Genomic DNA, 24,949 nt, shown 5'->3' with positions numbered 1-24,949 from the left:
ATGAAAACTCTTGTGGTCTTAAAAAGAGGCCCATAATAAATCTCAAAGAAGCTTCTCTAACTTCAAGTAAGAAGCTTTGGAAGGAGAGCAAAACGAGGAATTATAGACATGAGTAGTAGCAAGAATTTTAGGACAAAATTGAAACTTGTTTGCCATATAAAGAGGCGTTGTGATCGATTAGGTAAGTTTTCCCTCAATCCTAGAAAGGAACACATTCCATAAGGCCATTGATGAAGCTTGAAAAGCAAAAGGAATGCACAAAAACTTGAAGATTTCCCCTTGATCAATCCAATTCCAACCAAAGGTATGAAGCCACTAAGGCATGCAAAGAGTGGATTGTCAATAACACTATGTTTTGCACCATTGAATGACCAAGCCAAAGGCTTGACAAAAAGTATCCAAACATTAGGACACCTCTTTGACATTCTTCTCCTCTTTAATGAGAGAGACAAGATTCGTCTGCAAAATGACCACTAAATGACCTTTATTTGCCTATTTTTATGTCTTGGGAAGTATGTCGAGCTTATAGAGCTTAAAAAAACTCCTTAAAAACATGATTACCAACTTTAAGCCAGTGAAGTTTGGCTTTGATCTAGGAACCTCTAGTATAATAATTATTTGTAATTTATTTTTGTTGTTTCACCACCACAACTCTAACTTGAAAGTCAGTTTAGAAGGATTTGGCAACAAGCACCTTTGTGGCACGACAAAGATTTGAGGTGGTGGCCTCATATGAACACCTTTAGAAAATGGCCAACTAGCATTTGTAGATACAAAGTGAGAGGTACATTGAATGATTTTATTCCACCAAACAATCCATCTAATAGGTTGAGTGAGATACCCTTGTGATATGAGCCAACGTGAACTAATTCATCAATAAGATATTAAAAAAATAGATAAGTATACATTAGAACCACTCGACACACAATGTTGAATTTAATGGAAAAGTACCCTGACAATGCCACTTGTCACATTTATTAATGACATGACATGATCAAACCATCTAAAAACTATATGAAAACCAACCCAAAAAATTTCACCCTTCACCAAATACATTCATTAATTCATTTCACTATTATAAAGCCCATCGTTATTATAACCCCTCATTTGTTAAACCTTTCTTAAAACTACAAAACTTAAGAGTGTATTTTTCCTGCCCCGTGTTCTACAAAAATTCAAAGAAGATGGAGTAATTTGGAAAGTATTTCGTTTGAATTACCCTGAACTGTTAAAGTAGAAGCCATTTCATTTTCTTCAAACCAACGTCGATAAACCTCAGGGGTTAAGCTAGAATGCGATAGACTTTAATAAGATATATTTTTTTCTTTTCAGCAGCGAGAATGATTATGTTTTACTCGAACTGGCAATCTGGAGAGAGCCGAGATCTTAAATGGTGGACGAAGATCAATTTACTACACAGTTGGACAGTAGGGTTTTAAAGCTTTTCAATGGTGCGATCAATTTTATCATGAGAGCACGCTAAACCAAATGTTAAACTGCTTTCGGCCTAGAGTAATCATAGAATCATCCAATTGCTAAGTTCGATTCATTCACAACTTACATCCTCTGGGTATTTTTTTCACCTATCAATGCAATTATTTTCATGGGCATTCAAGTAGGTACTTGGCTGAAGTTACCAGTTGGGTTTTCGAGTAAATATTCAATTTTAAAATTCAAATGGCGTGGGTTCGAAACAAAGAAGAATGTTTCTGTCTTGAAAGTGGAATTATAAGTTTAGCACCCAATGTTGTCAATAAGTAGCATTTCTGTAAATACTTTCGGTCTTTGAACATTTACATCGTCAGCGGCGGTTTTTTTCAGAGGTTTGTGGCTATGGCCACAGGATCAGGAAAGGTTTGGAAGCTAATTTTGCAATGTCCAGGGTTGCAGGCAAAATCGGAGCACCCAGTCTTGTCAAGGACAAGGGGCCCTATTCAACAGGTATTTAATTGTTTATCGACCTACATACACAAATCAGTGTTGAAGCCCGGTTCTCTTGAGCTCCATTCCTGCAACTATCTCCGTTACTACACAACCAGTGTAAACAAAAAATGCAGTGCGAATGGTAGAAAAGTAAGCCAATCATCCGTCCAGACTTCCAGAAGTACAGTTGAGCAAGCATTAGAGACTCAATCATCAGTTCAAACTTCCCGAAGTACGGGTGAGCAAGTATCAGGGACCAAACATACAATACAGTCAGTAGATGCAGAGCAAGAGGGAAAAATTAGATTACAGTTCTTAGAAGGTCATTTAACCTATAGAGAGTATATTGGCAAGCTGCAGAATAAATTGATAAATGCTTGGGCCAATGCTGAAGAAATCAGCCAGATTTTGAATCAGGAAGCCTCCACACTGAATACCCCAGGGATTCACATATTTCTGGGACTGCTGAATTCTTTGGAACCAAGGCCTCAGCTAGCTCTAGAGGTGCGACTTTCTTCCTTTTTTTAAGAATACCATACATATATATGCGTGAATATATATAGTAAATTAGATATAAGGGGTTCTATAGGGCCCCTGTTCTTCAAGATACTTGAATATCGGATATTACATCGAACTAGCAAAGTAGAACACTGGCTAAAACTTCACACCCACTATAGCCGCAAAAAGCTATCAGGACGATGCTCATAAAGGAGACAACAGACATAACAAACCACTAGCTGTAAACAAAATCAGGAATAGCTCTAACACACAGTCCACAGACCACTAGAAACCTACACCAATGACCTAACTAAAGTATCACCCAGTACTCCTGAGGAACAGGGGAGGCATAGACACTATCAGGAATTTCTTCAGTCCAATTTTCTCCTGATTGCACCTAACACCCACATCTATCAAGCGTAGGAAATCTAACTCTAACAAATCTCATTAACAAGAATTAAAGGAAATTTTATGCATCGTGCATAGAATAAAAGCCATCTAAATTGCATAATCAAAAGTTTTCCATAGAAACTTCTTCTTTTCATGAACTAACAAGTAAGCTTTAAGCTCTAATTGAAAGAAGCGTAAGAGTAAGAGATTCTATCATATTAATTACTACTATCACATGAAATCATGCTAATCATAAATAAGAAAGAGTTAAGAAGGGTTTTAAGAAGGGTTTAGAGTCTACAGTGCTTTGCAAGTCATTCTGAACTCCAATCAGGTCTTGGCTTATTCTACATGAGGGAGAGCATCATTAAGGTGCTTTTCCTCCAACCACAGACCTAGCGGTCCCCCGCACACCTTCCTTACGGAAAGGATTCTACCCTTCACGAGGGTGCAGACACAAAATCAGGTCTAGTTGCCATCTGAGCTTGCTGTTTGGAAACTTACACAAGTCTAGTTGGTCACACACTATAGACTCCTGCTAACTTATATAACTTACTGACTAGGTTATATATTTGGTTCAGGTGAATTGACTGGCGCAAGCAGAACTTTGTTCCACCTTGGCCAAAGGTTTTTGATGTTTTACTTAGCATGTTGAACATGCAGTCATCTGTTCACTACCCTACTTGACTTGAGACTCTCGATCACCCATGGTTCCAAGTGACCAGTTGTTCTAAGTTGACTGTTAGTACAAGGACATGCTTAACTACATTCTATCCTTGTCAGCTAGAGGGTAATCATTCCTTGGATTAGACAGACCAAGCATTCATTAATCAATTGAACGACTCATGACTGTTACATTCATTTTCCTTGCTTAGACCGATGGTATTGGTTGGGTTCATTTAATACTAATGGATTGATCACAGCATTAAGCTTCATATAGTTTGACTCTTTAGTTGACCAAGTAAACTGAAAGAGAAGATTACAGATTGCCGACCTAATTTAGCTTAGCATTCAAACTAGGTTCAGTAGCCTTAGACAAATCTTGAATTTATATAACTTGATATACATGAATTAAGTAGGCTAATCTGTTAATTAGCTTGTACTAACTGAAAGCTTTATTGTATCCTATATGCATACATTACGTGCTCTTGCTGCATTCTATATGCATGCACGTATGTGCTAACCTGCACCCTACATGTATGCATATACATGCTCTCTTGGCACCTTCATGCATGCATATATGTGCAACATAGGCTATCATTCCAACATGCAGTGGGTTTTTCATAATATCTTGTGTTCCACAACTTCTGGAATAAACAAAAGCAATTCCCAGCTCTGAAATATTAATTGATTTACGGACAGACCATCTGAATTACTTGGTCTTATCTGGATGGTTGCGGCAGATCTCTATGCACTGATCTTACCCTCATAATAAAAAAGGCCTTCAAGTTTACTTATAACGGGTTCCTTCTTATTCTTAAGCTTTGGCTTCCAGGATGAGTAACGGTATGGCATAAGAGCCAATGCATGGCTCTGAATGTATCGTTTAATTCCTTATCTTGTGATTAAAGGAGTTCTCTTTGAGGAGAGGATTGAGTCTTAAACATGCAAGTTAAAATTTCTTAACAATCTGCTAACGTTTAGTTTTGTCTCACTATCTTTACTACCCACTACAGTTCAAGACCATTTTGATTGTAGTAAAATATTCAGACCATACAGTTTGAACTGCAAGAATTTCCTCTTATTTATAAAAGCAATGAGATATATGAACTTTGCAGTTCATGACTGCAAGTACATTTTTTATTTTGTATGCATCAAGATATACAAACCAAGCAGTTCCTGACTGCAATAACTTTCTTTAATCTGTATGCATCAAGATTATTATGGAAAGATTGCATCAGGAAAGACATTCAAGCATGATTCATTTCCTGAGACGTGAACAAATTCCTTTGAGCTCCACTAGAGTTAATAGTAGCTTTTTGTTTATATCAAATAAAGAATTAGAGAGAAGAGCATCGGAGTTCATGCCTGTTTAAGACTATGCCTTGAGTTGATATTTCAGACTTTAGCTCTTTCGAGCTTCCTGGTCTTGCACATGGTGTTTCTTCCTAACCCAATTCCAAATCCTCCGGCCAGACAAGTATCGTAAAAAAAAAACTCCCAGAATAGAATACTGGTATGATAAATATGGCCCGGATTCAAAAGTTTTTTAAATGATTCTAAATCAAGAAATAGTTCTAGCTTGTGTGCAAGGATGATATACACAGCACTTCTGATTCATAGTTTATGCAATGACAAAATTAATTGGAATATTTACATAGCAATAAAATAACTTGCTCTTAATCGAGCTCTTAGTGGTGACCAACAATTTCAAAGTTATATTGTTTCCATTGATTGACCAAGCTCGACTTAAGTTGACTTAGTCTCAAAGGAAAGACATAGAGGTAAAAACAAGATGCGGCCCCGAAAATATTATTGTATAAATATTAGCACAATGCTTATGGCCATGGCTTACTCATTGGCCAAGAATTGATTCAATGTTTGATTTCATATCCACTTCAAGTTAAGATAATGTGTTTATGTGATGTTATATGTGAAAAGGTATACCCATATAATCACATCTATGTCTAAGTATACACACACACACACATGAGTATATGCATATGTGTAATTCGTAGTTCATCATATACTCATATTAGTATTGATGATCTAAAATAAGGTATATTATCATGTCATTTAAATAAAATAATAATGAGCATTAACAAGACGCTGACGTCTCAAAGTGGATCTAACCGGACAACACATGGTCGTGAGTCTCGTGACACAAGAGACACCAAGATACTGACACTAGACCAACCACAATCAACCCTATCAAGGTCAACTTATCTCAGAAAGACATGAATTTGGCGTTGATAGCAACTTTGACCTCTTCTTGTGTCTACATCCCTCTCCCCAATGATACTTTCCCTCTCCTTCTGGAGTGTAATGAGATCTCATGCATCCACTTAGATACACAGATGTAGTTAGGCCATAACTATAACCATGTCAAGAAAATTTATATAACAAAACATTAGATCACATGTCTATTCTAATCAAAATCCATTTGCTTCAAATACTCATCCAACTGATGTATTTACATAGCTACACATACAATCATCTTCTCACTATTATGCAAGAAAATAAATTGAAATTGTTCATGAAAGGGGAATGTAACACCTTGCCTGGCTCTATTCGCTATCATCCCGCATATAATAGAGATGGTGAAGTGACAGCCAACCTCCAATCTGTCATATGGGTGGTGAATGTATAGCCTTGCAAACACTTTGGTGACATCCCTGCAGTAAGACCACAAAACCAACACTTCCTTGCATAAATCTGTCAAACCCTGCAATGGCATAGAGGCGGTGCCCTCTCCAACGGACTCTCTCACCTCCACCTTCACCTCCTGCTCTAATATAGCTGCAACATCATCCAATGACAAGCCATCGAATTGGTATGGCATGAAGAGCTTCATGAGCCATAAGCAAGTACCAGCATCAGGTAAATAATAAACCAAGTTAGTGTTGAATCCTTGTGTATCACCACCTTGGAGCAATGGCTTGCACTCAACACTTGGTCTTTGAGAACATTCTCTATAAACCTTAGCACTTTTGTTCACAGCAAGCAAAGACACATTGAAGACAATGATCTGCAACTCTGCCACTATATCTTAACGGCATCTTGCACCTCCTTAGTATGCTCTTATTACCAACAACCAACACACAACTAAAATATTAATGCACACTTACCTCCAACACCTCACCAGGGAACCAAATACCAACATCTTTTAATACACTGTATTCTCACCAACAATACTATTACTTGTTTATTCACTGTACCCAAACCAATCATGATCCATACTTACATATCAACTGATTTGCCACCATTCATCCCAATGACATTAATTAACACTCACTTTTCCGCACCTCTTGTATAAACGAATATGTTCTGCTCGTTAATTCAATTGGCAAATGCGCCACATAATACATTATAACAATATCATTGAACTATACAAAGGCTAAAAGAGGGCCATTGTTCCATGGGTGCCTGAGATGTCATTGTAATGGCCCAGCACAATTGTTTGTTCAAATTAACCTATTTACTGACAGTAAACATGAAACATATTGCAACGTGGCAAATCAGTTGATATGAACATCTATTCTCAGTTATGATTATGAATAACAGCGGGATCTATTAGTGAAATAATAGCTTCTTCAGCATAGACAGTTGGTCAAATCAATATGATATAAAGATTACAGGGTTTATAGAGGGCAATCAAGAGCAATTGCAGATGCAGATTTTTATAGAGGGCAATCAAGAGCAATTGCAGATGCAGATTGTCTTACAGGTAAGGCAGCATAATCAGATATGAATGTTGAGTTTCTGGCCTGGTGCTATGATAACTCTGCTGCTGGTAATCACATTCTACCCTCAGTTTGCTGATGACATGGTAGTTCAGGGGTCCCCTCTTGTCACAATGGGTGATTAGCTTGCACCTTGTGAGTGGCGCTGACCCTGTACAGCATCCTCTTCAACTTTAATCGCTATCCTTTGATGTATGTGTGGTCAGCTCCTAGAATCTTCTTCAATTGAGGCTCCCAAATAATGTGATCGCGGCTCAGAAGCTACCAGTCGCTTTTCACAGAAAATTTGTAGGCCCGAAAGAGAAGTATTTTGCATTAAATGGCTTTTCATACACACTAATTAGAATCTGCTTAGAATTGCAACAATAAGCAGGGGTTTCATCCTACCTATTGCACCTGCCCTCATGGTTTCGTCACAGGCAGACAGTTAAGCAATTAGCATTTCAAGAAATCCTCCAAATTTGCATGCCTTAGGTCAAACAAGGGAGCTCTATATATAACAGTTCGAATTTGAAATTCAAGGGGCTGACCAACATGAAAATGGGTTTTATTATTTTTGTCTACCCTAGGAATATTGAAATTATTATTAATAAAATTAATAATATTAATATATTTATACTTTTTTATTATTAATTAGTGTTTATAAACACTTTCATCAATATAAGTAACACTCCCGGCCTTAGTGAATATAGTGGACATGACAGTAATCTCATGACTATATAGCATAGTAACAGTTTCTCACTTAATACCTTCATTAGCTGAAGCAGTCATATTGAGGTGATGTTTCTAGTGCTTGAAACTAAATGAGCAAATTTACCTTTCATTTGATGCACCTCCTCTACATATCTCTGGAATTCCCAACTAAGTATCCTACCCTTATCAAGAGCTTTTTTGACAAGTTACAACCATTGAATCTGTCTCCACTTGCAACGGAGAGAGATTAAGTGTAATTGCTGCAACCAATCTGGATAGTAGAGCCTCCCATTCAGCTTCATTGTTAGTGTGAATACTTAAAAATAGAGATCTGCCATATCTGAGGAAACTTTATAAAATCTTATGACAAATCCTCCACCTCCAATATCTGCATTACCCCTTGTAGCACCATCAAAGTTCCGTTTCATTGTTCCTTCCAGAGAGGAGTCTTATTCTTTTCATCTATTATGCCCATTTTATGATTAGAGTTCGATTTCTTTTTCTAGTTCACCCCTAATCCTTGAACAGGAAGAGACAGATTGGCATGCCTGCAGTACTTTTTGTTTCACATTTAGGAAACAAAAACTTCATATTCCTCAATATTGGATGAACATATTCTATAATTGCTGCTGAAATCTGCCCTAAACAATGATCAGAAAGTTGGGGCCAAAAAGAAAGTCTGGGTCAACGCAAAATAAAAGATATTATTATTATATATATTTATTAGTGTTTAAAAACACTTGAAAAAAAATGGCTGAGTTGGCCTAGCTAGGGCAGGGATATGACATCTTTCAACACCTCCAATTGGCAAGAAAATTCCTCCCAAGGCCTTTTCTTCCTCATGTAACCATTAGGGCTGTACACATTAAACAAAATAAAAGAGATATTGCAGTGATTGCATTTGAACTCTCAACATAGCCGATTCAAAGAACACACTCACAGCCCCCCAAAGAAGAGAGGTCAGATCCCATAAAATACCAGTGCCACTGAAAGCTCCATTTTCTGTCACCACTACACCTTTCTGTCTCCCAAAGAGTTTAGATAATGTTTCCATTGATAACTTGGTTTCTTGGAGAACACAAAATCCAACTTCAACTTATTCAATTGGCTTTTCACCAGATTTCTCTTGTTAGGGGCAATGATTCCCCTAACATTCAAAGATATACCATTCATTGCTGAGGTGGATTGCTTCTTCTTCAAACATTGGATTAAGTGAGAAGTATGTGTCTGATTTCTACAACCAGGCCCTTGCTGATGAGTCCTTAGATCCATCAAAGGTCGGGATGGTAACCTTCCCCAACCGGTGTTGAATGTGCTACCTGTATACCCTTTCCTCCCATGCCTTGTTGCTTTCTTCATTTCATAGTAGTCCGAAATATATATCTACATGCATGGTAGGGCTTAGGGCATAATATGCATCATAAAATCTTGATACATCCTCCTCATACTCATGTTGTTCTTCCTCCATGTTAACTTTTGTATCTTTGTCTAAGAATTTAGCCCTAAAGGTCCTTGTGTTAGCTGAGGTTGAACGGCTCTCATCTTCTTTGTTATGAATAGGCCTATCTTTGCTCAGTTGTGAAAAGACCCCTTCCTATGTTCTCGACTTATCACTTGAATACACTTATTTTTTAGTTGTGACTTGTTTGAATCTTAGGGTTATATGTTTACTATCTAAAAACGTCTAAGATTTTCTTGCATAACATATCATAATATAATGTGCAATAGAAGTAGTCAATGTTTATCAGAACATATCATTTTAGAATCACCTAGAATGAAGTAAATGTAGAATAGCACATTAATAAACTCCGACCTTATACAGATCGACACCAATGATCATTCTAGAGAAATACTATTAATCTATGCTTGGTGTTGAAAGTCGCCAACAATAGCAGCCATGAAGTGGAATGAGAAAAGGTTTATTCACCTACAGACTTGAAGGAGTTATTTTCTTCAATAACAAGGAATTGGCTCTGAACCTTCTATCCAATTGAAATTCTAGAAACTCCGTTCTAGGAGCTTTTACAATAGTGCCGATTAAATAACTAAAATTACGACTTCAATATTCTCTAGTGCCATACGACAATTTGAATATCTGAAACTTTGCCCCAATAAGAATATATCAAGTATCAACATTAGATTGCTACAAGCATTAATCTTTATTATCCCCGATGATAGGCAAGTCACATAAATATCTCGCTTCAATACCATCTATATGCAGCGCTTAGAAAATATATTTTCCATCACATATGCATCAATCTTTTAAAATAAGATTCATCTTAGTATGCATAGCCCAGCTTAATAGTTTTAGTCACCACCTGAAACTTTAGAGATCAATCAACTTATTTAAATCTTTGTCTCCTTCGATAATGAGAATCCTTATAAATCTTTTACCTCAATGTGTTAGTCACGTATGAGACTCCACATTGAGTCAGCTTATTTTAAAAGTGTGACATATATGCATCAAGTTTTCGATTTAATTAAGTCGGTTCCTTTGATCAACCCACATGATTACCCAACGCCAAGACTTCAATATATTAATCACCAATTCTGGGTCCACCTCTACTATTCACCTTTATTTATTACCCAAATAATTATATCAACTGACTCAAGGCAAATGTTAATCAAACTCAATTCTACAGGAGGCGTCAGATTTTCGCCCAACCCTTTATTCAAATCCCTGAAGGTTTTTGTATCCAGAAATCATAAATTGTTTATCAAATGCAAACGCATATGCAATCCATTACCAGGAACCCCCTTATAAAGGTCTCTAGGAAGTATCTAGAGGATAGGCTGACTTGGAGAAAAATAATTAATAAGTGACACAATAATAATTTTTTATTTTATTGTTATTTAGTTAATTAATATTTTTTTTGAATATAAGGGTAAAAACTTTATTGAAAATCTGAATCAAGAATTACAAAGAGACCCAGAGCCCCAAGGCCCCAGTAGAGAACCACCAAACCAGCCCCAGATTATCCAACTTCATAACCATCCATGTCCTCAGTAAATATCTTCTGCAGGTCCTGACAGTAATCCCCAAAGAGATGCTCCCAGCCTTCAACTTTCCAGTCCCTACCATGTTCCAAGGCCCACTTGGCCAAACAATCAGCTGCTCTATTCCATTCCCGAGGGATGTGGACAAAAGACACTTGCTCCATTAAAGAGCTAATTTGGAGAATCTGCTGAACAATCCCTGCCAATTGCCACTGAATCCCACTCACCCTCTGCTCAGTCAATAAGTTAACAACAATTTGTGAGTCCGATTCACAAATCACCTTCCTTCGTCCCAACTCCCAAGCACGCTCAAGGGCATAGAGAATCGCGAATCCCTCCATAAAGTTGTTAGACTGCCACCCTTTATGCACCGAAAAGAGGAAAACAACCTCCCCCCTCCTATTCCTGCCAACACCACCAACTCTAGCAGGGCCTGGGTTACCCCTAGATGAGCCGTCAGTGTTAATCTTTATAAACTCATCCTGAGGGGGTATCCACCTTCCCACCCTTTGCACCTTCTTCATAGCCCGTCTACATCTCCTAACACAAGCTAAGGCCGAAGACAACTCCTGCAGACCAAGCCTACTCACAATATCAGCATCTCTACCCAAAGGAAAATTCACCTCACATTTCGCTTCCACAAACTCCCGGATTATTGCAATGATCCTATTCCAAACTTGCTGAACAAACAATCTGACCTCACGAAAGATCCTCCTGTTCCTCTCAAGCCAGATCTGCCACAGAATGAAGATGGGCCCAATATACCAGACAATCTAAAGGAAGGAGGACAGGATAGGAGGTCTACCCAAATTGCTCCAAAACTCCACCAGAGAATCCGCGTGGATACAAGGATGCTTCCATACCTCCCACCAATAATGCCAAATAAGCAGAGAGAAGGGGCATCTGAAGAACAGGTGTGAGGAATCTTCCTCCCCATTACCACACAAAACACAGATAGAGGGCCCTAGAAATCCCCGCTTGCGGATATTGTCCTAGGTAAGACATCTATTCAAAGCCAAAGTCCAAACAAAGCAATTACACTTCGGCCAAGACACATTACTCCATACCTGCTTCCACTAGACCACCTCTCTTCCCTCAAATCTTCGGTATAACAATTCCCGATATCCACTAGCCACCGTGAACACTCCCTTAGGATTTGGAGACCAAGCCAACCCATCCCTACCCTTTAGGGAGCTACAGTGTCTACTCGCCAAAATGCCCTGCAGCTCCACACACTCTTCCTCCATCCCAACAACCGGCCACTCATCAAGAGTCTTCCACCTCTCCAAATCCAGTCGTCCACACCTATAAACAGCCTTGAAGTCACTCACCCTTTACCATCTAGCCTCCAAAAACCTTTGGCACAAGTTCCCAAGGTTAGGGAATTGATCAAGAATGGGAGGATATCCATCCCAAGAGTCATTCCAGAAAAGTACCTCTTCCCTCCTCCTGCAAATCCAAAAGAGTCCTGCCTTAATGAGAGAAGCCGCCCTCTTGAGAGTATACCAGATCGAAGAGCCCTTTCCCTCAAGCGGATATCTAGGGATTTCCTCCATCGGGACCCTCTGCATATATTTGTTGGCCAAAATTCTAGCCCAGCTCCGATCCTGCTCCACACACCACCTCCAATACAATTTAGCCGCCAGCGCCTCCCCAAAAAGAACAGACTGTCTTAACCCAAGCCCCCCCGACTGCTTCGGGCTACATACCAAGTCCCAATTGACAAGGCTCCATTTTGAAGAGGAGAGATTGCCTGCTCATAAGAATTGCCTAGCCAAAGAATCTAGACCCTTCAAGAACCACTTAGGAGCCACTTGAAGCATACAATGATAGATCGGAAGAGCCTGTACCACCAACTGAATCAACTGAGCCCTCCCAGCAAAGGATAGCCATCTATGAGTCCAATGTTCAACCTTCATGCGGAATTTATCCAAAATACCCTGCCAAGAATCCCTAAGAGGGTTACCAGGAGATATAGGAATACCCAAATAAATCAAGGGCAGGGAGCCAACTTGGAATCTCAGGATAAGAGCAATCCTCCTTTGAATAGTTTCAGGAGTGTTGAAGAAGAGGATAGAAGATTTGTCCTCATTGATCAGTTGGCCCGAAGCCACAAGATAAACATCCAAGACCATACGCAGATTATTAGCTTCTCTGATCCTAGCAAGCCCCATAAGAGCCGTGTCATCCACAAACTGCAAATGGGACTGCGACTGCAAGTCATTACCTCATCTCCAACCCTGAATAATACCCAGGCCCACATTATGTTTAATCAACCTCCCAGATCCTCAGCCATAAGAATGAATAAATAAGGGGAGAGGGGGTCCCCCTGACGAAGACCCCTAGACGCACCAAACAACTCAGTATGATCTCCATTGATAAGCACAGAGAAAGAAGTAGTCGTAACACAACTCATAACCCACTAGATCCACTCGTCCGCAAAACCAAACGCCTTAAGGATCTTCTGAAGGAAGGACCACTAGACTTTGTCGTACGCCTTAGCCATATCCAGTTTGATAACCATAGCTTTTTCCTTGGAGGTTGCCATAGAGTGAATGGTCTTCGTAGCAATGGTCACCCCATCCAAGATTTGATGCCCTTCCACAAACCCACTATGCTCCTCAAAGATAACATTCCCCAAGCACTTCTTCAATCTATCCGCTATCAGCTTAGAGATGATTTTATAAATCACATTGCAGAGAGAGATGGGGCGGAACTGGCCTAACCGGTCAGCCCCCTCACACTTGGGGATAAGAGCAATAAAAGTCGCATTCAACGCCCTAAGCATCTGCTTGTTCCTCTGGGATTCCTGCACCACCTCCAGTAAACCCAGCTTGATAATATCCCAGAATTCTTGAAAGAATTCAACTGGGAACCCATCCGGTCCTAGAGCTTTTCCTTTTCTCATCTGAAAGACAATCCTCTCAAGTTCTTCCAACAAAATAGGACACAAAAGCTGCTCATTCATCTCCCCCGAGACAAGAGAAGGAATGCAAGCAAGAACCTGGTTTTTCTCCCCTGTTTCCCCCTGGGAATCCTCCCTGAAGAGGGACCGGAAAAACTGCGCCTCCCTAGATATCTCTTGCAAGGATAAGCACTGCTCTCCTCTATCATTAACTAAAACAAGGATGGAATTTCCATGCCTTCTAGCTTTCACTGAGTTGAAGAAGAACGCAGTGTTCTTGTCCCCCTCCTTCAGCCAATCAATACGAGCTCTCTGCTTCCAGTAAATTTCTTCCCTAAGCTCCCATTCCTTTACCACCTTGACCGCCCTGTCTTTCTCCTTGAGCAAGTCCTCCGACAAACCTTGCTCTCTGATTACACTGGTGATCCCATTCAACACAATGTGAGCAGCTTTTTTGGCATGAAAAATGTTCCTGAAACCCTGTCGGTTCCATTGTTTGAGCTGAAACTTAACAAATTGCAGCTGCTTGGCAAAAGAGTACATGGCAGTGCCAAAGGCCGGCCTCCCTTTCCTCCACCACTCTGCTACAAGAGCCTGCAAAGTAGGATCCCGAAGCCACATAAGTTGGAATTTGAATGAAGGTGAGCGAGCAACCCGAGCTGAAGAAGAAACCAGCTTGATGGGCCAGTGGTCCGACCCTCTCCAGTCAAGAATCTCCGAACTGGTGGACCACCTCCCACCAATCCAAAAACTGGAAACTAGGAAACGATCCAACCTCTCTGCAATCCAATCCTCTCCCACCCTCCTATTGTTCCAGGTGAAAAAACCATTACTAGGCTTAATGTCAACAAGCTGCAGCAAGGAAATATTATCCTGAAAGAGGAAAGAAGAAGGTTCCAACCTCATCACCCCCCCCCCCCTTCTTCTCACTCAGCTCAAGGATGGCATTGAAGTCTCCTGCCATAATCCAAGGATGAAAAGGGGCCAACCTTCACATACAAGAAATATGAGACCATAAGTTTTGCTTACCCAGAAGATCAGTGGGGGCATAGATGTTAGAAAACAAAATGAATTCCCCAGGCTCAAGACTGGAGAACACCTCAGATAATGACGATTGAGAGGCAACCCACCAGACAGGGCGAAACCTTAAGGGGTCCCAAAGATAGGCCACCCCTCCAGAGGAGCCTACTGCCCCAACACACTGACTTTCTCCTCAATTCCACAGCTTCGGCACCAGGCCCATCATACTCTCCATTGTAAGTTTAGTTTCTTGCAAAAATATGACATCAAGCGAATGATTCCTAATCAAATCCCAAACAGCTTTTTGTCTAGGGCCACTGTTCAAGCCCCTTACATTCCATGAGATCACCAAATTCTCCCCCATCAATTTAATCTTGTCCAAATCCTTCTTTCTGCCCACCTTTGAGCTCTTCTCTGATGCACTTTTCTTAATATCTTTCTGATGCAAACCCAGATGAGCGAAAGACTTATTGCTTTTGACCCCAGCCGGTTCCAACTTCGAAGCTATCGGAGATTCCTCCCCTTCAGCCAAATTCACCTCAAACCCAGGAGTGAGTCCCAACTGAACCCCTACTGGCTGATCCATCTCCATCTGCTGGCTTCCAACCACTAGCAGGGCCTGAATAGGGTTCTCAACTACTCTTTCCGGGGCCCCTCCTGACGCTCCTTGATCCAAAGGGGTTAGCCCCAGATTAACTTCCTGATGGCCAAGGTCATCCAAGACTTCAAATCTGTTGAAGGTGTCCTCCTCCTGTCTCTCCTGCAAAGGCCTCTTTTGTCCTCGGTTCCTGTTCTTTGTCCTAGCTGAGACAAAACCATCAGTACCCCCAGCCTCGACAGACATAGGAGCTTTCCCTTTTTCAGCCCTATCTTGGCTCGGTTTTGAGTGTTGAGGTTGGTGCATCATCGGTTTATATCTAGGGCACTTACGCTGTAAATGACCATACTCATGACACAACCGGCAGCGGAAAGGTAAAGTCTCATAATCTAACTGCTGAACCCAAGAATAAGATCCTGCGCACATATCTATAGCATCTAGCAAGGGTTTACTAAGATCAATTTCAACATAGATATGCGCAAAGGTCATTACCTTTCTCCCCAGGGTTTGCGTAGAGGATCCCATTGGCTTCCCAAGCAGAGCGGCAAGCATCAGGAGCACATCTTCTCAACAACATTCCACAGGGAAACGTGGTAAACGAATCCACACAGGAACCCTATTCGGGAGCTCCTTTGAAGGGTTAAACCCCGCATGCCAAGGTTTGATGAACAACCCCAACTAGTTGTAAAAATATGGACCACCTTCAAAGACCCTATTGTGATCCTCCATGCAGTTGAAGGTAACCATGAAGTAGTTGTTTGCTAGCAGCATAATCTCCATTTCCCCCTCCGTGGCCCAGTCCTTTGCACCCAGTTTTCCAAAAACTGCAAAGAAACCCTCATTCCCAAAAATTTGCAATATAGCGAGTGTTTTGAAAAATATTCGACGTCCTCCACTATCATCTCAGGAGGAATTACCAGCTTTGGCCTCTCACTGCATCTCTCCAAGCAACCATTAATCTTCAAAATGCGAGAGCTCCCCGCACTACCAGATCCCACATCTGAGGAATAAAGGTTATTATTGAATGTCTTCATGCCCTATGATGGGGGTTTTGATCCCAACGCAGCACGAAAATCCAAGGCTGGCTGATCCTTCAAAACATCCCCGCCAATACTCATCATAAAACACAAGGAGGACAAAACCCTAAACCCCAAAGGGGCCCAAAAGAGAAAAACACCCCCAAATCTCCACCCTTCCCCAACACACCCGGGATGGAGGTCCACCCGTGGTGCACAGCCCCACGGGAACTCGCTGCTTGTTTAGAAAGGCGGCTGAGCCGCGCAGCCTGCACCCACTCGCAGACCGCCGCACTTCTCCCCTCCGCCCTCCGCTGCTCCCCGCACTCTAATTAATTAATATTTAGTCATTGTTTGAATGTTTTATTTATTTTTGACAACTTAATAAAAATTAATTTATTAAATTGTCACTTTTAAAATTGGGGACATTACAGTTCTCCTATCCCAAACATAGCTCGTACTCAAGCAATTCTCTATTGCAGCACCAGGATACCAAACTAGCCATATGAAAAATAGTACATCACTCCACTGTTCCACTTTAATGCAACAGCAGTGTTGAATTCTGCAACTCCATTATCTTGTAGCATTCCCGCTACCAAGCTGACTGATGGATCCCAAATAATAACTCGTACCAACAAAAAATGAAGCCGTAGATGCCCCTTATCATGCCACCAATGCCCAATGTTCATCCATGTTTGTATGAGTTCCCAAGGATGTGAACAATGATCATCCTAAGTGCATAAGCAGTCGTGATAATATACCATATGCTACTGTTGTAAATGAGGACAACATATATTTGACTGAGGACCTCACGCCAAGTGAAGCAATAAGTACCTTCATTGACGAAGGATGATGGGAGTTCATCAATAAGCCAACCTCCAATAAGAGAAAGATGATATAATTTTCTCCAACTCCTCCAATCAGCTGCTGTCCCTGAAATCTTTGTGGTTTCATCATGCCATGTATCAAGGCTCAACATGAAGAACATTGGTTATGCACACTTCATACCTTGAAATTGAGCAGCTCCACACTCTGATAATGTATCATGAGGTAGAAAAGTAGCAATAGCTTTTCCAAGATTGTCTACATGCTTAAACAAATCTGAATCACCAATGTCCCCATCCATGTACACTCCTTCATAGGCTGGTCCAGAAAAAGTAAGCTCTACCATGAAAGCCTCTAGAGGAGATAACTCCTCAAAATCTCCACGAATGACCAAAGGTCCAACCAAGTCACTTATGCCTCTCTCTACACATGTAGGTTTAACATTAGTGGCCGATCCACCAAGTGTGTGCGCAGTTATTCTATCTTCCTCTATGGTTTGAGCCTTCAATGGATTCTCTAAAAGAGGAAACTCATGAACCTCATGATGCGAAGTGGATATCCCTATAGAATTTTCTGAATAAGACCTCTTCTCTTGTTCACATCAATCTGAATGATCTTCTTGTTTGGTCAACTCAAGTGGATCTTGCCGTGTATGCTCCATCTCCATGTTTTCTTCCCTTGGTAGAAATAGTGATCGAAAATAGGCTTCTCTTCATTGTCTTGCTTGATCTATAGGATTTCAGCATTCTTTCACCTCTTTTAAGTGCTGTCTTGTTTGGGCAGCCAGCAACTTTGCATCCCTAGCTCTTTGTAGCCATCCATCACACATACTTTGAGTCTTCTTTACATCTTCCCTGCTATAATACATATATTCAGGCATATTATAGCTTGGATTCATAACAAATGCCTTATGTTTGACTCTCAACTCTTCAATGCCAACACTGGAAGATACCATAACATTATCATCTTCATGTGTACAGTCTGCCAACTCCTGATTCTGTGTAGGTAAGGGGCTGTTGTTCCAAATCAGTAAATCATTCCTTTGCTCATGCCTTCGTGTGATGTCTTCATAGATCTTAATCATCTCTACTTTCATTAAAGATGATGGTAATCAACAAGTACTGGCTCAAGAATTGTCTCCAACTATAAACCAAATGTATTACCTGTAATAACTTCTGTCCCATGGTTGCAAGTTATATCTTCGTCTTCTCTTCTAATAACTTCATATCAAAGTTCCACAAATTCTTCATTCATGTATTTACTCTTCATATTGAGTTGTTACCCTTTGAATGTGGCTGCTGCAGATGATTGAATTTCTGATACGGATGATGAAGTATGTGCCAATCTCAACTCCAATCAATGCTTATCAACTTATTTATTAGATTCTTGAAGGGCCATTTGACTATTCTTCAAGGAATCCATAGTGGCCTTAAGTCATAGGTAAGCTTATCTACTTCATCTTCTTTTCTTCTTAATGCATCAAAATATATCTCATTATGCTGGAGGAGATGATCTCTAACCAAAAGTAGGTGTAGGTAGTCTGATTTCATCACAACCAAAGCTTCTCTGAGTACCTGTACGCCTACGAGAGACAGCTCTCCTTCAAGGCCTTTTTGTCCCCCTCGAGCTTTCCACAAATAATCTGCCATTATCTTATGAGTATCATCAATGTGAGTTAGAGATGCAATAATCATGTCTTCATTTAACCTCAATTGACCTTCCAAGTGATGGGACTCTTGAGCTCTAACATCTTCAAATGAATGTTCTAATTTGTCTTCATAATCGTATCATTCCAACACAGCTCCGTTCACAACATTTCTTCCACAAAACTCAAGTTTTGAAGTTAGGCCATCATCATGCTCAATCAAATGACACCAACATAACTGTGAGTAGAATCAGTTACCTCATGCTCTTCTTTAACTGCTGATATGGAATCAAACTGTGAGCAATCTGAATTTCTAACTTCTACCTCATGCTTATAAATCCACTCTTGAGTGTCCTGCATGCAAGCCTTATGCAATAACAAAGGACTGCTGGTCAAACTCAAAAAATCAGAATCATGTCATTGCCTCTTCGAAGTGTCTTTGTTGTCCTTTATTGCATCTTCTTCAACGGTAAGTTGCTTCTTCATAGTGCTGGTCTATGAGGTGTGTCCAGCTAAAAGTCACATATTCTCTTAACTGCCTTAGCTGTCGTTGAACTGTTCCATACCTGCACCTCCTTAGCTTTTATGTTTCTGGCCTCCAACCAATTCCATGGTGAAGTATTAATGAAAAACCAAAGATTATCAAATTGTACGACCTTCTTGTTAGGCAATTTATTAGTCTCTACAATTAGCTCTGTAAGACAAAATGCCTCGTATGAGCTTAATCAGTATTCTTCCAATGTAATCATGTATATGAAACAAAGGAAGTCAATCTTACTCTGGGCATTTATACTTTGCATTTAGCTGGAATCTGAACATTGGATTGATTCTTGCTTGTCCATATACTCATATGGCTGAAGTGAACTTGTGAACAGGGCTTCATCCTCCTTGGGGCTTCCATATGTTTGGCTAGGAATCCAAACTTCTAGACATGTTGACTGAATGTTGTCATGATCAATTGTGAGTCGCAAGTAACAAACAAGTGATTCATCATAATTAGATCCCGTGTCTTTGGTAAGCTCCTCAAGCTTTTTAACCTTTCCATCTCCACAAGCGTCATCTCACTCTTGACTAGACACAGTTTGACCTTCTTTTGATTCTGATTTAGGATCCAATTACTCTTTCCTTTTTCTTATGCAGTATTTGTCAAAAGATTTGGTGGCCTCGACCTCCTCACGTTCACTTTAGTATTCATCAAAGATTCTGATAATCTCCTCGTTCACAGGTAGGTATAATATTTCCTATCAGACTTAGATATTCCTGAAATGTTAGTAAATTCTTCATTTTTTGATGTCTATTATACCATCCAACAATTTTTAAGGCCGCAATTTCATTTTTTAGATATTCTTGCATAACATATCATAATATATAATGCACAACAGAAATAGTAAATGCTTACCAAAACATATCATCTTAGAATCACCCAAAATGAAGTAAATTCAGAATAGCACATTAATAAACTTTGACCTTATACAGATCGGCACCAATGATCATTCTGGAGAGATACAATCAATTTATGCTTGGCGTTGAAAATCGCCAACAATAGCAGCCATCAACGGAAATGATACAAATTTTATTCAGCTACATACTTGAAGGAGTTATTTTCTTCAATAACAAGGAATCGGGTCTGGACCTTCTATCCAATTGAAATGCTAGCAACCCCATTTCAGGAGCCTTTACAATAGTACCAGCTAAATATCTAAAACCACGACTTTAATATTCTCTAGCGCCAATACAAGCTACAGCAATGTAAATATCTGAAACTTTGCCCCGATAAGAATATATCAACATTAGACTGCAGCCGGCATTAATCTTTATCATCCCCAATAATAAGCAAGTCACATAAATATCTCACTTCAATACCATCTATATGCAGTGCTCAGAAAATATATCTTCCATCACATATGGATCAATCTTTTAAAATAAGGTTCACCTTACAATGCAAAGCCCGACTTAATAATTTTAATGGCTACCCGAGACTTTAGAGATCAATCAACTTATTTAAATCTGTATCCTTTGATAATGTTTTATTTATTCTTGACAACTTAATAAAAATTATTTTAAGAAATCCTCACTTCAAAAATTGGGGACATTACATGCTGGCCCAATCTTTTCAATAGCTGGACCATCTCCCCCATGGAATCTCTGATCTCATCATGAACTCCTAGGGATGCTCTTTTTCTTTATGCCCCACAGTGGCTCTATTTTTGTTCTCACGCTGCTGGTAGTGTTGTTCCCTGTCACTCATAAGCAATCCACAGGCTGGCAGGTTGAAGAGCTGTGATACCATTGAATGATGCCAATTCAATTTGCAACTACAGTTATTACTGAAACTTGTGATAACTCGGATTTTCTGAAAACTCAGTAACTCAGACTTAGTCTTAGATAGTAATTCAGCTATATTTACTATAAGCTATTGTTCAGTTTACAAACTTGTCTCAAGGTAAGAACAGATTTGAACTCAGATACATAGATACATCAAATCAGTTTTAGAACACTTAGAATGCATACAGAAATCAAATATTTAAGGAACCTGATAACTAGTAACTGCTTCCTTGAATCTCGCTACTCCAAGCTGAGTAGGAGTTTACTTAGGATAACTAAAGAAGAATGCCTTGATATGGCATCATTGTCTTCAGCCCACATGGTCCTTTGCTATGCTCAGACTCTTCCAGCTTCAAATAGGGTGAGATCGCTGTTGATTGCCAACTGGAAACCAAATGATTCTTGAACTACCAACTACTCTTCTTTGCTGTGTCATTAGACAACAGAAAGAGAAAGAATTGTGAATTCGCTGCTACAGAAAATGAGCCCTCCTTAGCTCTGCATCAGATCCCCTCGAATTCTTCTGCTCTGCACTCTTCTTGTAGGATAATGCAACTTAAATCAGACCGAATATGACTCCTACCAATGCCAAACTGTGTGAAGATAAACAATGATTTAGTTGCTGGTGATAGGGGCTACATCCTACCTCCACTGTGACCTCCAGGTTTGCGTCTGGAAGTCAAAGCATTATTTTCCTCTTCAGTACTGCCTCAGTCATTATCCCCTTGATTTTCTGCTCTGCTGTCACACTAGCAAACCTTCTAGGACATTGGTTGAGCTGGCACTCTGCTGCATCTTCACCTGTCTAGTTTATGAGGTGAGTCATCCTTGGTTTCCATACAGGTACTATAACTCAAGCAAATTTTCTCACTCCCTTCAGAGAACCACCTTTGTTTGAGAAGCCTTTTAACAATAATGCTGCAAGAATTAATGCAGTAGTGATAAATGAGATTTCAAGGCTGTCTTGAGTGAGTGGCATGCTTTGTCATTTTACAAAAGCTCTTTAAAAAGTCTTTTTTAATCATTATCAGTATCAACATCTTACATTGGCAAATTTTGAAGAGAGGGGTCATTGACGTTCAATATAATATTTTGAATTTTGACCCCTTTATTCACACATGGTTACCTGTAGCTTAGCTTGCTGGTCCACAATTTTATCACCTTTCCAATTACTTAAAGATCAAATGTTCAAAGACTGTAATACTATATTATCCTCGCATATACCTGTACGATTTACTGAATTTTCTTATTCTGTTACACCATTGGAGGTTGCCTGGATAATCGTTGCCGAGTCTTCTTCAATCTTTTAATTCTTTCATACTTTCTCTTCAGCTATTGGTAATACCTTGAAGCAATGCCCTTGTTTCTTCTGTTATATTCTATCCAAGCCCTCTTGCTATGCTCAAAATTACTCATCCACTACTGTTCTGGAGACAATACCAGCTACAGTTGGGCCGAGATTACCTTCAGCTGCCCTATTGAAGTAAGCTGCGGATTAACAGCACACGTAATTTTTAAAGAGGCTTTTGTTTTTGAATCCTTCATTTCCTTATCCCCTTATCAAGGTAACATAGCTGGAAACCTTGCACTCTGCAGAGATATTTCATTTTTATTTTTATTTTGTGAGATTTATTTTTCTGGTTCCTACTATTTTATTTGTGGATTCTCTAAATATCCATATTCCATTCTTTCTACAACATATCCATAAGTTTTAAACTCTGCATAGATATTTGTTTCAGATAAAATGTATGTAGTTGTCATCAAACTTGTATTTTTGTTTTTGTGATAGTAGCATTTCAGCAGCTGTGATTGACTTTATAGTTAATTGTATCTTCATTTCAGGTCTTCAATTGGAAGAGGACACGATCTGACATGACAACAGATCTTCATGAGTATTCAAAATCAATTATTCTTGCAGGAAGAGCAAAGAATGTTGACTTGGCTGTTGAGTTGTTTTCTGAGATAGAATCTAGAGGAATTAAGAAGGAAACTTCAGCATACAATGCTCTAATGATTGCATATGTTTGCAATGGTCTTACCCCCAAAACTCTGGCATTGTTTGATGACTTGAAGAGGGATCCAGACTGTAGTCCTACCATTGTGACCTATAATATACTCTTATCTACCTTTGGGCGTTCAATGCTTGTTGAGCATATGGAAATGGTCAATCAGGCAATTGAGGAGTCGAGCCTCCCTCCTAATATCTATACCTATAACACTCTCATTGCTGGTTACTTGACTGCTTGGATGTGGGATGAAATGGAAAAAGTTTTCAGAAAGATGGAAAGATGCTTCGTAGAGCCAAATTGTTCCACTTATTCTCTGCTGGTTAGAGGATATGCATTCTCAGGACAATTGAAGAAAATGGAAGAAGCGTTTGACCATTTGAAGGGGAAGATATATGAGAAGGATGTGCCCATAATTCGGGCTATGATCCATGCATATTTTAAGAGTACTGATGCAGAAAAAATAACAAAAATTGAAAATTTACTAAAATTTATACCTGAGAACGAGTATAGGCCTTGGATAGATGTGATATTGATAGTACTCTATGCTCAAGCAGATGCTGTTGAAAAAATGGAAACTTCCATAACTGGAGCACTGAGCCGTTGCACAATGATTGCTACTACGAGTGTAACTCGTTCAGTGACAACTACTTATTTCAAACACGATGCACTAGATAAACTGGAAGCTTTTGTGAAGCAAACAAAAACAGCAGGTTGGAAGCTATGCCGTTCTGTGTATCATGGCAGGATGGTCATGTATGGATTTCAAAATCGTTTACGTGACATGGAAAATGTCATGGAGGAAATGAAGTCCTCTGGTATCTCTCCTGTTAAGAAGACATTTTTGATTTTGTACAAAATATACATTAAATTCAGGAAGGAAGATGAGGTAAAATGGACTCTGAAAAGAATGAAAAATGCCGGTTTTGATTTACCAGAGGATTCCAAAATATTAGCGGATGAATGTTTTGCTGAACTTTTACATTGAAAACCAATCTATAGGTGAGGGAATTCAAATAATTTTATTCATCAAATGCTCAATTTTTTCTTTTTCCATTTTATAATCTGACTGTAATGTCCCCTATTAGGAGGTTGCCACTTCCTGTAACTTAATAACAGTTCTGATCTGATCTGATCAATTCCATTTATTCAAATAAGATTGACAGTGCAGAGATTTATTACTTTATGAATAGAATTTCAATGAATTAAAATTAATCTCTATCTTTATTCTGATTAATTGTTCCAGTGTTTAGAGTATGCCCAGTTTCATATATTATCATCTTGTATCTATATTAATTTTCTGTGATTCCATAAATCTGATTAAAATTATTATCATAGTGCTGTGAAAATACAGTAGTACTATGAAGTGGATTAACACTATTTTCATAATGCTGGATTACCATAGATACTGTGAATATGCACTGTGACTATGACTATAGTTATTAACATGATACTGTGATTATATAGCGTATTGGTACATACTTGCTGCCTCATTACGGTTAGGGAGTTACCTTGTGTGAATGCCTTCCTAAGGCAATCGAATTTCTTCTGTGTCTCCCCTTTCCTGTCGTGGTGTTTCTTTTCCTATCCTCCGTGGCCCTCTCATAATGCTTTGCTGGCCCTTTAAATAAGTGCGGTTGGTGTGTTGGGCCACGTGGGAAGGGATGTGTCTCCCCCTTATATCAAACGGTGCCTTTTGACTAAT

The 24,949-nt window shown here is 39.5% G+C and overlaps 1 protein-coding gene across 1 annotated transcript; it reads left to right on the top strand.

Moving 5' to 3' along the window:
- Positions 1 to 1,134: 1,134 nt before the first annotated feature.
- On the top strand, positions 1,135 to 24,481 carry LOC131078577 (pentatricopeptide repeat-containing protein At2g30780). The gene is made up of 2 exons (XM_058016311.2): positions 1,135 to 2,427; positions 23,081 to 24,481. The coding sequence occupies exons 1-2, from the start codon at positions 1,834 to 1,836 to the stop codon at positions 24,230 to 24,232; spliced, it is 1,746 nt and encodes a 581-aa protein (XP_057872294.2). The 5' UTR covers positions 1,135 to 1,833; the 3' UTR covers positions 24,233 to 24,481.
- Positions 24,482 to 24,949: the final 468 nt, after the last annotated feature.

The sequence above is a fragment of the Cryptomeria japonica genome, chromosome 3, assembly GCF_030272615.1.
Source record: "Cryptomeria japonica chromosome 3, Sugi_1.0, whole genome shotgun sequence".
NCBI lineage: Eukaryota > Viridiplantae > Streptophyta > Pinopsida > Cupressales > Cupressaceae > Cryptomeria > Cryptomeria japonica.
This window is presented reverse-complemented; position numbering and strand designations above follow the sequence as displayed.

Excerpts from the sequence above, each read along its gene's own strand:
- LOC131078577 (XM_058016311.2), top strand. The coding sequence starts at position 1,834 with ATGGCCACAGGATCAGGAAAGGTTTGGAAGCTAATTTTGCAATGTCCA. Across the intron at positions 2,428-23,080 it reads GGCCTCAGCTAGCTCTAGAG|GTCTTCAATTGGAAGAGGAC; the intron begins GTGCGACTTTCT and ends TCTTCATTTCAG.